The 14,267-nt window shown below is 44.6% G+C and overlaps 2 protein-coding genes across 7 annotated transcripts in view; one reads left to right on the top strand and one right to left on the bottom strand.

The window, feature by feature from the left end:
* Positions 1-14,267, bottom strand: part of LOC133341828 (synaptotagmin-2-like) — a 389,152-nt gene that overhangs the window by 41,590 nt on the left and 333,295 nt on the right. The gene's annotated exons all lie outside the window — the stretch shown is intronic.
* The window catches only part of LOC133341826 (gamma-aminobutyric acid type B receptor subunit 1-like), an 86,825-nt gene that overhangs the window by 37,390 nt on the left and 35,168 nt on the right, over positions 1-14,267 (top strand). For all 6 annotated transcript variants that reach the window (XM_061550594.1, XM_061550592.1, XM_061550593.1 and 3 more), the window contains 3 exons: positions 2,659-2,760; positions 9,687-9,752; positions 13,134-13,325. In XM_061550594.1, coding sequence (XP_061406578.1) covers positions 2,659-2,760; positions 9,687-9,752; positions 13,134-13,325 — 360 coding nt within the window. The remainder of the gene's footprint in view (positions 1-2,658; positions 2,761-9,686; positions 9,753-13,133; positions 13,326-14,267) is intronic.

Raw genomic sequence — 14,267 nt, 5'->3', positions numbered from 1 at the left:
AGTCCGCGAGAGGAACTCTCGAAAACCCCTTTATGAACGCGTTTTTTTGGGCCTCCTCTTCCACGCTGGCCAAACATTTGGAAGAGGTCGGAGTATCCACACACTTTGCCCCACCACGCGTGACCTGTGCTGTACCCACTTGTACTGCTATAAACCGGTGTTGAGAAACACTGTCGTATTGTATAGCCCATGGGCTTTTGCGGAAAGTGCGACCGTAAGGTTGACCGAGCTAATGGCTGCCATGGAGGAAACTGCTGAGGAGAGAAGGACTGAGGGGAGGAAACGTGTCAAAAAGGGGATGATGCAAACTGGTTCCAGAGGCTCCTGCTCACAGGTGGGGTAGATGTGCTATGGGTTGGCCAGCAAGAGGTGCCGTCACGCCTGGTGATGGCGGGGCTGACCAAATACCAAACGACGCACCGGTCTCTCTCCAGCCGCACTGCTGGTGGGGAAATGTAACATTAGAAACGGCTCCCGTGAGGTGAATTGCTGTGCAAGAAACCCACTGCACTCCTCGATTCCACCGTCCTGATTGACCCCGAGCAACGCACGCCTATGATGTAGGAAAAAACACAAAAAATGCGAGTATTATGTGCTGTACTTAAAGTCAAACATTAACACTCGCAAACCACTGAATCCTCTGCACCCATGACTCTGAACACAACACGGAATTCCAACCACATCACCTGCTGCTGTTAACAAGTTACAACGGCCGACTATTCACCCAAGTGACATTAGCGTGACAATTATAAGAGATTGAGTACCCATAACCACATCCACAATGCACAGGGCGTGCAAATGTGGCTCCCCTGCAATCAATGCATCATGCACTGCCGGCAAATGTTGGTCTCTCATTTGGCCATAGCGCAACTGAGCTAAATCCAGTCCATGAAATGCACATTATACATCATGCAGGGTGTTTGGCGGCATCCACTGATTAAGCCACTCTGGCGTCCCATCCCCAGTCATCTCTCCGGGCCTTCAGAGCGCTGCACGCAAGTGCTCCCTTGGAAGGAGCCGGTTCCCAGCCAGTTGGCCGCAACATCCCAATGCAACTGGATTGATGAGGTTTAGGAGTTCCGTGAGGTGCATCCTACGCCGGCACCACACAACCCTATTTGTTACACTTTATAAACATAAATTGCATTGCGTGCTTTGCGTTAGGGCTTTTAAGTGGTTATTCGGGGGGGGGGGGGGAAGGGGAAACAACTCTTGTTTATTTTAAATAAGCAAATACTTATAAGAGCATACTATATGAGACGCATCAAATGATTAATTACGAAACTTCAAGGGTAAGCAAGTTAATATCAACAATAATAACACCAGCAAAGTAGAATCATGTGCGGGCAAATGTAACAATCAGCCAGGCTGCGTCACGTCACAAATACCCATGCAGCACGCGCAGGCATTGAAGATTTGGCCATTCTGATATTTAGAGTTCAACTCTGGAACTTCACCTTGCTTGAAGTGGGAAGGGGGGTGGGTGGCGAGGAGGGGGGGCATGACACAATTAATGTTAAGCAACCTTTAAACGAATGCTGACTGTCATCATTTCGGAGGGCTCAGGCTTCATCAGCCCCCTCTAGCCCCCTCCAACTCTGATGGGGCTGATGTGGTTCACGTTTCGGTTAAATCTTTACACGTTTAGCTTTACAAAATGCAGCCTGTTTTACTGATTAAGAATATTGTCATTTGCTCTTTTACATTGTGAATCCCAGAACATGGAATTGAAATGCCAAAAGACAAATGGGAATTGTTCTTTTAGAGACCTGAAATTGTCTGTCGTGAATTATGTTGCATCTGCACTTTGCACAATGTCAGCTTTAAAACCTTTCTTTGCAATCAAAAACATGTATATGTATGAACGTGTCCAACAAATGGCTTATGAAAAGGTGTTACATCATGTAGTGCGGTAATTTTCATAATTGGGAATTTTATTGTGATGTAGTCTTCATTGAATGGCCTTTAGTTGATGAGAAAATCTAATGGCAGAATTTCCATGAGCATTGTGCATACGAGGAATGGTTTATAGCAAGGTGAACATTAATAATTCAACAAACTCAGAAAAGCATTAAAAAGCAGGGCAGACTTTTAGAGTTGCAAAACGATAAACTGAAATGAAATGTGCCGTTCTAATGCTCTTCAATTTTCCCAATACACGTCAGCCGATCACGTTTAATGTTACCTAGAAATAAGAAACAAACTAGCTGCAGTGTAGAATTCTCACGAAAATCATCTGTGCCTCGTGTTTCGCGAGCTCAAAGCACACTCGTGCTGCTGTGGCTTCGACGCTTGTCGTGCCAATTGTTTTTCATCTGTCCACCCGCGTTTCAATTACAACTCTGACAAAATCTTGGGCGAAAATGCGGCGATTCCCGCTGAATAATTTTCAGCCAAATTAAATGAATGCTCACTATTACAGCCAACATGATTGCAGCATCGGACACAGGATCTCATGCAATGGTTTAACACGATAATCTTTTTGGTGGGGGGGCGGGGTTTGGTGGGTGGGGGACTTTTTAAATGGTTCGTGCGATACGTGAACGAGAGGTGAGTGTGTTGTCATCACCGTCTCCGGTGTACTCACGTTGCTCTCGTAATTCCTTTACTGCGACTGTGGAATTTTCCACGTTCTGTTTGTTGTTGTTATTCCCCCAGACCCTGGCAGACCTGGAGGAGAGAGTCAAAGAGGCTGGTATCGAGATCAACGTTCGCCAGAGCTTTCTGTCTGATCCGTCCGTCGCTGTCAAAAATTTGAAGGTAAACCGCTACATTCCCGTCATTACTTCGACAACTCCAGACCGAAAAACACGACAAATAGCGCAAATCTTACCGACGCACACGAAAGGGGCTGTCTGACGCGAGTATAACACTTAGATTTTTTTTTAAATTAAGGCGTCTTCCGGGTGCTGCACTGTAGCACTCTGATATAACACCACACCACGTGGGTGTGATTAACATTATTTAATTGGAAACTGCAGCGATGCCTGCGATAGCATGCTGCTTAATGGGACTTTAAAGTTGTTGTTGTTGTTTTTTATGAATGAGACACTCAAACACGTGCTGGACAACCTGGGACATGCAGCCAAGGTTATGCATTTGGAAAACTCAATCAACATTCGTTTTTTGGGGGGGATTACACGTTCCTTTAAAAAAAAATCCTTACGGCCTCTTTACGACTTCGATATTTAAGTTAGACAGTATTACGCAGATTTTTGCTAAATTAGCAACAAAACACGACATTTAATTATTGATTCCGTGTTGTCTACGGTTAATGCGGAACGGTGGTCTCTGAACTGAAATTTTAACTCATCCCCCCCCCCCTTCCTCCCTTCGCTTAAAATCCACGTAAACCCTTCAAGGTCGAATAATATCCAGCAGGGCTCCCTCGTTTATATCGACAACAAGAGACTCAGAACTGGAACTTGGTACTGTTGGTCAAATGCCTGCTTAATTGCTCTGAAATTTAATGATTGATGAGATTATGCCCGACAGAGGATGTGCAAGCACCGGGGGCCCACTCTCATCCCATGGGATTAGCAGTAGACCAAATCGTTTACTTCCCCCAGCCTCCATTCGCAAGGTTATTTAGAGCTGCTGCCAGTCCAAGCTAGAAATAGCCGAGGTGTTTAGATGTGTCTGTGCACTTGTCTGCAGCGTTGCAGCTCAGTAACCTGAAATTGGCAGCTCCCACAAGGGTAGGGGAGCAGTGAGCGGTGCTCAAGTGGCCAGTGTCAAGCTCCTTCATTCTGTTTTCCTCTTGCACGTGACAATGTTTTCCGAAGGTAAATGCCAACGCGCGAGGACTGCTGGCCACGAGATGCCTTCAGGAAAGAGTTCGGGTAGTTGTGCTGTTCCTCCGTTGAAGATTACAGCGGTATACTGTATAGTCCATGGTTTGGGTTGCGTGGACACAGTCGCATCGTAGTGGCTCGTCTTTTAATTGTTTAAATTCCTTCATTGAGCACCGTTTAGAATCCATTGCCCATGTTCAATTAATATCACTGTGTAGTATTCTGAGTGCAGAAAAGGGCCCCCGAGTGAAAACTGAGCGCTCATAAAGCATGCGCAGGGAGATTCCAGATACGTGTTCGTTACAGAAAATAGAGAACGCCGAGGAATACAAATAATTGCTGCTTCAGAGAAAAATGGGCTCGTGAATATATTTTAAAATTTATGGATGAATATTACATCACGGCTTTTTGCTAAAGCTCTTAAGTTGCATTTCTTTCAACAGCGGTCTACTTTTAACTCACATTAAACGTTTCTCCTATGGGCCAGGTGGCTCAGCATTCGAGTGAGCGGCTCGCAATTGGAAGGTTGGAAGGTTGCAAGTTCAAATCTTGGTTGGGGTTTGACTCAGTTTATCATCCAGCCCGAGGTTACTAAAATGAGTAAACACTTTTTGGGGAGTGAAGAGTGGTCGTGCTGTTGAGAAAGTCTCCCCCCCCCCCCCCACTATAGGAATGTGGAATTTCCAGCTGGAATCAGGAGATAAGAACCAGCATAATGATAATTTGAGCCACGAATCACTTGACTCTCTTTTGAAGTTTCCTAAAGAAAGTATGTCCCACCATATGCAAGCGTACATGTTTTGTAAATTGCACAAGTGCAATATTTGCCATGCCAAATACACATTAGGCACAGAACCACTGGCAAGAGTGTAATGCTACTATCCAAGACGTGAGTCTTAATGATAACATCAGTCCCACATAGTGTGGTGGATTGTGTACGTACACACTGCATCGAGGAGGGCCCTAAAGGTTTGTGATAATCCCCGTAGTGAAGAGAGTTAATGGGAGTTTTATTGGTATACTGTCTCTTCAAATTAGCTCTAATGGTCCATCTGGCAGTGCTGTAGTGCAGGAGGGCATGATGTACATGCTGGGCAATCATCGCTGAATTGCTGAGAAGGGACATTGTCTGGGTTAAGTTGTAGGCTTCACAGTGGGTGCTAGAAAAATTAACATAAGCCATAATTGACCATCCAAAAATTCCCATCACTGCTCCCATACCCATATAACATGCCATGTGTTTGCCAATGCAGTGGCTCACGCCCATCCACAATACAGTACTGTTACTACACGTTAAAGCACAGGTACACAATTTATACTGGTAGGAACCTCCTGGTTACACCAGCCCACAGGGGATTATTGTGTCCGTCCATCCGTCGTGCATCCAAAAATGGGAGGGGTGGGGCTGGGTGGAGAGGGGAGGGTGGGGAATGGGCTGGGTGGGGAGGGTGGGGAGGGGCTGGGTGGGGCGGGGAGGGTGGGGAGGGGAGGGTGGGGAGGGGCTGGGTGGGGAGGATGGGGCTGGGTGGGGGGGTGGGAGGGGTGGGGCTGGGTGGGGAGGGGCTGGTCACCCCGTGATGCCCTTAGAAAACTCAACGTTTAACCTACTCACGCCAGCTTGTGCCCGCCCTCGCAGTCGGCCATATTTGCGGAATGCACCACGCCGCCGTTGACCCTGGCCATTGACAGAGCAACCCAACGTTCCTACCAGCTCCCTCCGCAGGAATGTGTTTTAGGAGGATCAAAAACGAACTTGTGTATTAAACGGTAGTGCAGCACAATCCATTGTTTTACTCTCCTGTACTCAAATTCCTTTGCCCCCAATCTTCACCCTATTGGACATCTGTGAAAAAGAGCTTCATAGCTCATCGGATTACTCCAGGATGAATACAGATTCTGATCCTGATTACTAACCTGCACCGACCAGTGGTCAAATAACCACCCCCCTCCCCCCCCGGTGATCTACGCCAGCATCGGAAGGCCCTCATCCACCACTGGATTGACAAAATGTCTGTGCATGTGTAGTGGTGATAACTACTCGCTGTTCGCAAACTGTGGGAGAGCGGATCGTAAACAAGGTTGTCCCGCTCAATCAAACGGTCAGGGTCAAATGGGGTGAGGTAGGATCCAAACGCCAGATTGGGAAGGACCAATCGGAGGGTTCCACAAGGTGGCCGGGGATTGGACAACCCGGCCACGAACAGGTATAAAAGCCAGAGCGCTGAGAGCTCTTGGCCGGTTCTGCTACACGAAGACCCAAGTCGGCCGAATACATCTAAGACCCTGGACCAAGCCCTCCAGCCCTTGTCAGGGCTAGGGCTCAGTGTAACCAGAGTTCGGGGAGAGATGCCCTAGGTCCAGCCAGAGGACGCTGGGATAGCAGGGAGATTAGATAGCCTGCAAGGTCCGGAGGCTGTACCTCCTTAGAATAGGAGCTAAGCGTGAGTGTGGAGCTGTACAAGGTCCGGAGGCTGTACCTCCTCAGGGTAACGGGTGAGGGGACCATATACCCCTTTGTGTGATAGGGACTGTGTATTAAGACAATAAACAGTGTGTGCCATAAAGAAGTTTAGAAGTCCGTCCCTTACAAGACTACACATGTATTGCTACTCAAATATACGGCTAGGCTTTCCACGTCATAATTAACAAAAAGCAGTTGCGAACTGAAGATAATTACCATGACATTTGTCAATAATTTGAGCATACTACGGTATACGTTTCGCCTACTTTGGAACGATTTGCTTTCACGAGCAGTTTGTGCTTTGGTTTATAAAGATTAGTCGTCACGATTCAAGTCACCATTGACCAATTGATTTCACGCGGTTAATTTACTACACAGAGCAGTCACGGTATCGTGTAAAAGCATTTTCCATTGCACATCAAGATAAAGCAAGCACAAGCAAGGCATTATATGTACACGTATCTCCAAAGTTACTCCGCAGTCCTTAAAAAAATACAAATCAATCAATTGGTACATATATAGTGCACTTCACATTTAAGAAGGTGTTTCAGTGTGCTTGACATAGAATATAATTTACATAAATGCCCACCTGCTTAGAACATATAACCTACAATACATTTACATTAACATATTAACAAAGCAATGTGCCGTAGGCAATGCATATATTTTTTAATCATATATAACTAAGACCAGTTCCTAAAATCAAGGAATAAAACCATATTACCGGTCCACTGAACAGGTGGAACTATAAAATCTCAACTATCTGCTTCTCCAATGTTTATGGGGCAATCACTCCACCACGATTCATAACAGATTTTTTTTGGTCAGATTGACGCGTCACTAAAACCCGTGTGTCGTAAACCCTCCTCCACCCGAAACGGTCAGACAATAAAGTTGCCACGCGGACAAACGTGCCAATTTATTAATGCTCCAGCACAACGGCGGTGTTCTGGAGAGCAATTGACACGCATTTAACAGCTTGGTACAATTGCTGCCATAAACACCAGCCGCTCTGCTAAATCAATAATCATTTTTGCACGTTTGTTCATCACGTGATAGCTTTATTAATTGGCTGTGTCGGGTGGAGGAGAGTTGACGACGCGCGTGTTACTCACACGGTGATCTGACTCAAGATTAAATTATGAATCCTAATATTGGTCGTGAAAGCCTCCTGTTTACGTGTTACGTTGTCCCATCACGTTTGAGTCAGGCAGCTATCTAAAGAAAGTTTCTTTGGATTACCAAAATGCAAAACAGTTGTGGGACTGGCTCGAGAAAAAAAATCATCATATAACATCACCTTTTTGTTTGGATAACTTTCCTAAACTCTTCATACAAATGTTCTAAATATGTACAAATAATGTTACTGGAAAAGAATCTCATCTCGAAAGAGGAGTGTTGAGCTTTGAAAATCATTTGGCAAGTATCATGCGCAATAGCAGGCAGACAGGTAATTCCCTGACGTTAGCACTTTGCGATTCTTCCAAGAATATGGAATAATGAGGGAAGTAATGCATCAAAGGCCGTTGTGAGGTGAGGTTGGGGGTTCAGGGGAAACCTTGACTTTGATTTTCCCAAACATGTTGGAAACTGCCTGAGGAAAGCGACAACTTTTCTGCATTTTGAGAGGCTCTTGTTGAATGCATCGTAAAATGGACGTGATTATAGATGCCCTTTGAGGATCATAAAAACATGAGGTTATATTTATCGAGGAATGGATACAGTATTTTTTGTTCTCGTGCACAATTACTTAAAGGTGTGCGCGCTCGTTATGGGAGTAAAATTGAGAGATGTGCTCTTTCAGGATATTATTTGGGATTATCAGGGTAAAAGCGATGTGTGCTGGAGTTTTTATATATCTCTTAAAGACAAAAAGTGCGAGGATTTGTTTTCATGGTTATTTAACAAAATCCCACTGCTTTCACACCATGAATATTGATCTCGTATTTAAAATAAAACCACTGAATTTGCAACAAAATGGTATCTATTTTATCTACCCCAGAGGTTGATGGGCTGAGCCAACCCCCCATCCAGGATTTGAACTCAGACAAGTCTCACTTCGCGCCACTAAGTCTACCGCTGAGCCACATGGCTGACTGTTATCTTTCTAGATTTGAAGTTTTCGTGACTGCAGGGATCCATACTCTTTGGTTCTTTCGGTAAAGTCACGTAGGTAGAAAATTTTATAAATCACGACGTTTCGGGCGCAACACAAGCGTCCGTCATCAGGTGGGACAACCACAGCAAGAAACAATTGCTGAAGTTGGCAAAATGGGGTGCTTGTGACAAGAGGCTATATAGGTAAGAGAGGGGGGAGGAGCCAGGGAGGAGAGATAGAGAGGGTGGGGGTGTGGGGTAGGGCGAATGGGGATGCTGCAAGTACAGCAAAATGCCCGGGCTGGGAAGTAAGCGGGGCTGGGAGTAGCAGGCTGAAGAAAACTGGAGATGCGGATATGAAACGTCGTGATTAAATTTCTTTTATTGTATACCTACGTGACTTTACCGAAAGAACCAAAGATGATGACAGTTATCTTGACTTTCAAAAACAAATGTAAACACTCGTCTGTTGGAAATTGATCCTGTGATGAAAGTTTTCCACTGGCTGTACAATTGATCAGCAAAATACTCATCTGCGTCCAGATATACAAACACAGACATAACTTCAACCGTGATGATGGGTACAAACTGAGTAATCATTGGAAAGATGTTATTAACCATGTAAAAAAAGATTTAACTACACATATTTGTACCATCTTATTTGACAGGTACTATTCTAATTTACCGAGTGTTGACATCCCCAGCGTTTAACAGTACTGCTTCATTTTATGCTTATTATCAGCTAACACCGACCACAACCCTGAGTCGATATGCACCATTGTTCTCTTTTAGCCCCCCCCCCCCCGTGCCATTCCCTGGCTACCACATTCAGATAAGCCTCCCCTCCCCCTTAACTTGTTTTTAAGAGCTTGCCTCTTGGATTTTTGCTTCACTTGAGACAGTAAATCTAGCTGTGACGGTCCCACCTGATGACGGAGACTTGTGTTGCCTCCGAAACGTCGTGATTTATTATTTTATTTAAATTATTATTTCTATTATTTTTATTTTTTATTTTTTACCTACGTGACTTTACCGAAACAAACCTAAGAGTACTCATCTGCCTGTTTAGTTTGTCATTTGTTATTCAAGAAGAACATATATTTTCTCTCGCTGATCATAAGTACAACAGTGCGTTTCTTTCATGTTCATGTCAATTTACGAGCTTGCTAACTGGCTTGCCTGCCACCTTGACTCAGTTTCACGATTTACTGACACACTGAGCATGCCGCTGGAAATATTCTATAGTAACACGTACCATCAGTGTATGCCACCATTTAAAACACCTCCTCCACCCCCCCCCCCCCCCCGTGTGTCTTATGTTTAATACTTCTCAGCGTCAAGACGCCAGAATCATCGTCGGCCTCTTTTACGAGGATGAGGCTCGCCGGGTGTTCTGCGAGGTAACTCCACTTTCGCGTTAAAAATGAATATGTACAACAACAAAAGCCATCTGCTGTCAATAAATAAAATACTTTTTTTTTCTTTCTGTGCAGCCGTCCAGGCACATTTTCAGCGTGCAGTATCTAAAAGCTCGAGTCATCATATGTTTCGCTTTGAAAATGAGTAAATAAATGAATACAATTTTAAGTTCTTTAGCGCACGCTCTTGAGTGATACAAAAATAAAGCCGACGCTGTTGAAGGCAAATTTGAATTGCAAATGCGCCGTGCGGGGGCCTGCATAATTTATATATCTTTTTTTTTTTCAAAGATGGAACATGGATGATATTTCCTGAATTAGATCAATGCTGTTAGAGCATCACATCAAAAAACTAATGTGAATGTGAGACATCCACTACATGAGCTAGGGTTATAACAACTGAGCAATGCGATACATCACTTGAACGGCCTTGTGGTGGCTGCATGTGATTGCTGGGTATATATTTAGAAGGGAAAAAACATGTAAAATTAAAAGCATTTCTTTAGTTGCCGTCTCATAAGCTCTTGTGGCATGTTTACTACATTCAGTTAAGGAAGAGATGTGTTCCCTAAGCTTTTTGAATTGGGCACTCAGTGTGCATTTTTATCCCAAATTCACACATTCCTTTAACCACTTAAATCATAGTAATCATTACCTAACCACCTCAGTGGGAAATTACTTTATCCTCAGATATTTTATTTTTTCTATTAAACATGTTTTTTACCCATGTTATAACAATTTCAAGTTTGGTAATAATGTCATTGTTTTAACGTGAGATTTGTCAAGATTTAATGAGAATTTTTACAGCCGAGATGTTTTCAGTAAGCTGACGTTAGTAGAAGATTAATGCATGCTGTACAATCTGTGCGAGATGGAATTTCCACTGTTTATTCGTATAATATAGACTCTACATAAGTTATAGACCATTGCAAGATGGGGTGTTTTGAGAGCTGTAAGTATAATGCCTTTTTTACTTTTCCTCTCGGGAACAAACTTTGCTTACCCCAAATGCCCCTAACAGCTGTGCTGAGCAGCCAAACCCATACTCAACACGATCCGGTGATAGCAGCTCGATCAAGCGTGTGCACTCTTTACGTGGATTGCGTGGCAGACTTTTACTCAACACGATCCGGTGATAGCAGCTCGATCAAGCGTGTGCACTCTTTACGTGGATTGCGTGGCAGACTTTTGTAACCACAAATTTAATCTTCTTGGTTCTTTCGGTAAAGTCACGTAGAGTGGAAATAATAAAATAATAAAAATAAAACATTCTAAAATAATTCTCACGACGTTTCGGCCACAACGCAAGCAGCCGTCCTCAGGTGAAGAACAGGTCTGTCGAGAAGACAGATTCTGTGACCTGTTCTTCATCTGAGGACGGCTGCTTGCGTTGTGGCCGAAACGTCGTGAGAATAATTTTATTATGTTTTATTTTTATTATTTTATTATTTCCATTCTGCGTGACTTTACCGAAAGAACCAAGAAGATGAATCCCTGCAGTCACGAAAGCTTTAAATCGAAACACAAATTTCATATTTCGGAACTGAATCAGGATTTGCGGTACTAAGGGACGCATTACAAGGGGCTTTGCTGAACACACAGGCTACGGGTCTGCCAGCATTCGGAGGTTTGCACGTCCGTGTCCTACCCAACCACCTCCGCAATGTCATGAGCACATTTTTGGGGGACATACGCGTGTAGGCTGTCGGGCTTTAAAAGATAATTCCCTTCCTTTTTTTTTACTCCGCGGTAGAACATGGTGCGGTGGACGCGCACCATTTTCCGCGGCACAATATTCCACATCCATCGGTAATATTTGTTTTTAAAGGGGTGGGGGTGGGGGGGTGCCCACCTCATCAGCTCGTTTTTTGTCCCTCAAACATCTCGGCGGGTGAATCTAATGAATAAATAAATGTGTAGAAATAACAGAAACCTCCAACGTGCATTGCTGGGTCACCAGTGTATGAGCCCAAAACAAAAAGCCGTCTGTGTGCGTGCGTGCTTGTGGGCTGCGCTACGAACCTAGCGACCCGAGTTTGCCTTCCGCTCCCGGTCAACACAAGTGACGGTTATCTGAGCCGGTCCTGGACCTTCCCTAGGTCGACGCAGCCTCAAATGAGTACCTGGCGCGTTGTGTAAACATTGCCACTAGGGAGACAAAGGGGGACGGGCGTGGTGTGGGCAACCCACGCCCTCGTGTGCCGTGCCGGCCTTCATAGGTGGTCGTTCACAGCACTTGCCCCAACAGTCTGTTCGGGTTTTACGGGGGATCTTTTTGGGCTTTGTGATTTTTCTGCGGCCATTAGCGTTCAGTGCTTTCTTTTTTATGGTGCACCACACTGTGCAGCAGCAGCAGCAGCACACACTATACCGGGCATAATAATAACACTGTACAGGCGCAGGCCATGTGAGCACAGCAAGGCACGAAGATAAAAGGGCACCGGGCAATGGATGGCAGCTTGCAAATAAAAAAAAGTGCTTTCCTTGACACAGCAGTGAAATTGTGACAGGGCATAGGAACATTTGGCTTTTTTACAGCGCTCTTTTGGGGGATGATCTAAACAATGAATGTTCTTGGAATGTGGATCTCCGGAGACTTCCCTGTGAGAATTTGTGGCAGGATAGCGCTGCTAGAACACGGACACAAATTGGCACGAATTTGATCTCACAACTTGGAGGAAAATGTACAAATTGTGTATTTTATTACGCTGTAGAAAAATCAGCTTTACATTGCTGTGCATTTAACAACATAATTAAGATGATTAGTACCTATCATGTACATCATTAAAAAAACCGGGTTGATCCTGATGAATAATTTAAATGGATGCGTCGACATGCGTATAATGCACAAATAGTAAAATGTTGACTCCAGTGTAATTAATTAAATACAATTTTACATATGACATGCAATGCAAAAAAATCACAGCTTTAATCATATTTAAGATTTGGTGTTGTTATTTCACTTAATGAATCGTTAAAGTGCAAAAATGATGGTTCTGCCTGCTAAACACTGAGTCTTTGCGGCAAATTATGTAAATCCGGACGTGAGTTTGGATAACTCTCAGCAGGATCCTTGTGCTACGTGAATGATTTTGCCGTGGAATTCCAAAAATAAGTCGGCGCTTCACCCCACTGGCAACATTGAATTATGAAACAAGGAACACGCTGGGGCGGTAACCTATAGCGAGCTGTGCCAAGTCGGGGAGGCCACACTACAGTATCCCGATGTTCCACCTTTACAGATTTACAAAGGCTTCCTACAAAGTGCACGATGGCAACACGGTCAGCACACGACTCGGGCGCGCGTGGGCCTCACGTCTGTAGATGAGCCGTGCCGATTTTACCCGTCCCTGCGCCCCGCAGGTCTACAAAGAGAAGCTCTTCGGGAAGAAGCACGTGTGGTTTCTGATCGGCTGGTACGCCGACAACTGGTTCCTGAAGTCGGACCACGCCGTGAACTGCACGGCGGAGCAGATGGCCGAGGCGGTGGAGGGCCACGTCACCACCGAGATAGTGATGCTCAACCCCGAGAACACCAGGGGCATCTCCAACATGGTACCCGCCGGCCTTTCGTGCCATTCATCAATAGTGACGTTCAACCATTGGAACCTCATTTGCCAGTAAAAATATGATCATTGTTTTTTTACCCTTCTATCTGGCAACAAAACTGACACCTTTTTACGTTTGTTTTTTACGTTCAACCCCGAGAACCCCAGGGGCATCTCCAACGATGAGAATCATTGATATTTATTCATATTGGCAGAATCTGACGAGCTATAAAGCTCTATTTTCACAGATGACCAGTAGGGGCGGGTCAGAACGTGACAGCAACAACAATACAGCACAATACAAAAATACAATCGGAGTGCATATTATATGGAAGGTAAACAAATCACATAAAAAATATATAAAATAAAACTCAACTATTTGTTATCTTACCAGGTAAAGCCCGCTGAGCTATTAGCTACTTTTTCACAAGTGACCTGGCTGCACATGATAGCTCAACGAAGTTATCATGTGGAAATTTGTAGCAGCAAAATAATCTAAATAATAATGACTCTGCAGGCTTGGGATACGTTGCCGTGGTGTATGTATGTATGTTGACCTTCTTTCACACCGAATGTAGCTAACCGTGCTAATTGGGGGTGCAAGGGAAGGACAAATGAAAAGCAAAAAGCATTTCTAAAGAAATTCGTTTTCAATCTAGATGATTTAAAAGTGCCATGGCTCCAGTGGCTTCCTAATATCGGAACGTGTAACGGCCAGCGCACTCGACGTGCAGTCCAGAAGTCGCCAGTTCGATTAGTTCTCCAGGCAAAGCGGTTGCAACGATGTGGCGAGTTTCTCCAATCGCTCTGTCCACCCGGCAGTGTAAACGGGTAACAAGGCAGTCGAATGGGCAGGTCGTTGCGTATTGATGTCAAGTGTGGATACTCCAATCTCTTCCACAAACACGCGTGGAGGGGCTCTCTAGAGATAATTTTAATTGGAGGGCCT

This window comes from Lethenteron reissneri, chromosome 12 (assembly GCF_015708825.2).
Source record: "Lethenteron reissneri isolate LAM-NWPU_2019-01 chromosome 12, ASM1570882v1, whole genome shotgun sequence".
Lineage (NCBI taxonomy): Eukaryota > Metazoa > Chordata > Hyperoartia > Petromyzontiformes > Petromyzontidae > Lethenteron > Lethenteron reissneri.
The sequence above is the reverse complement of the archived record's forward strand: the minus strand, read 5'-3'. Positions and strand labels throughout refer to the sequence as shown.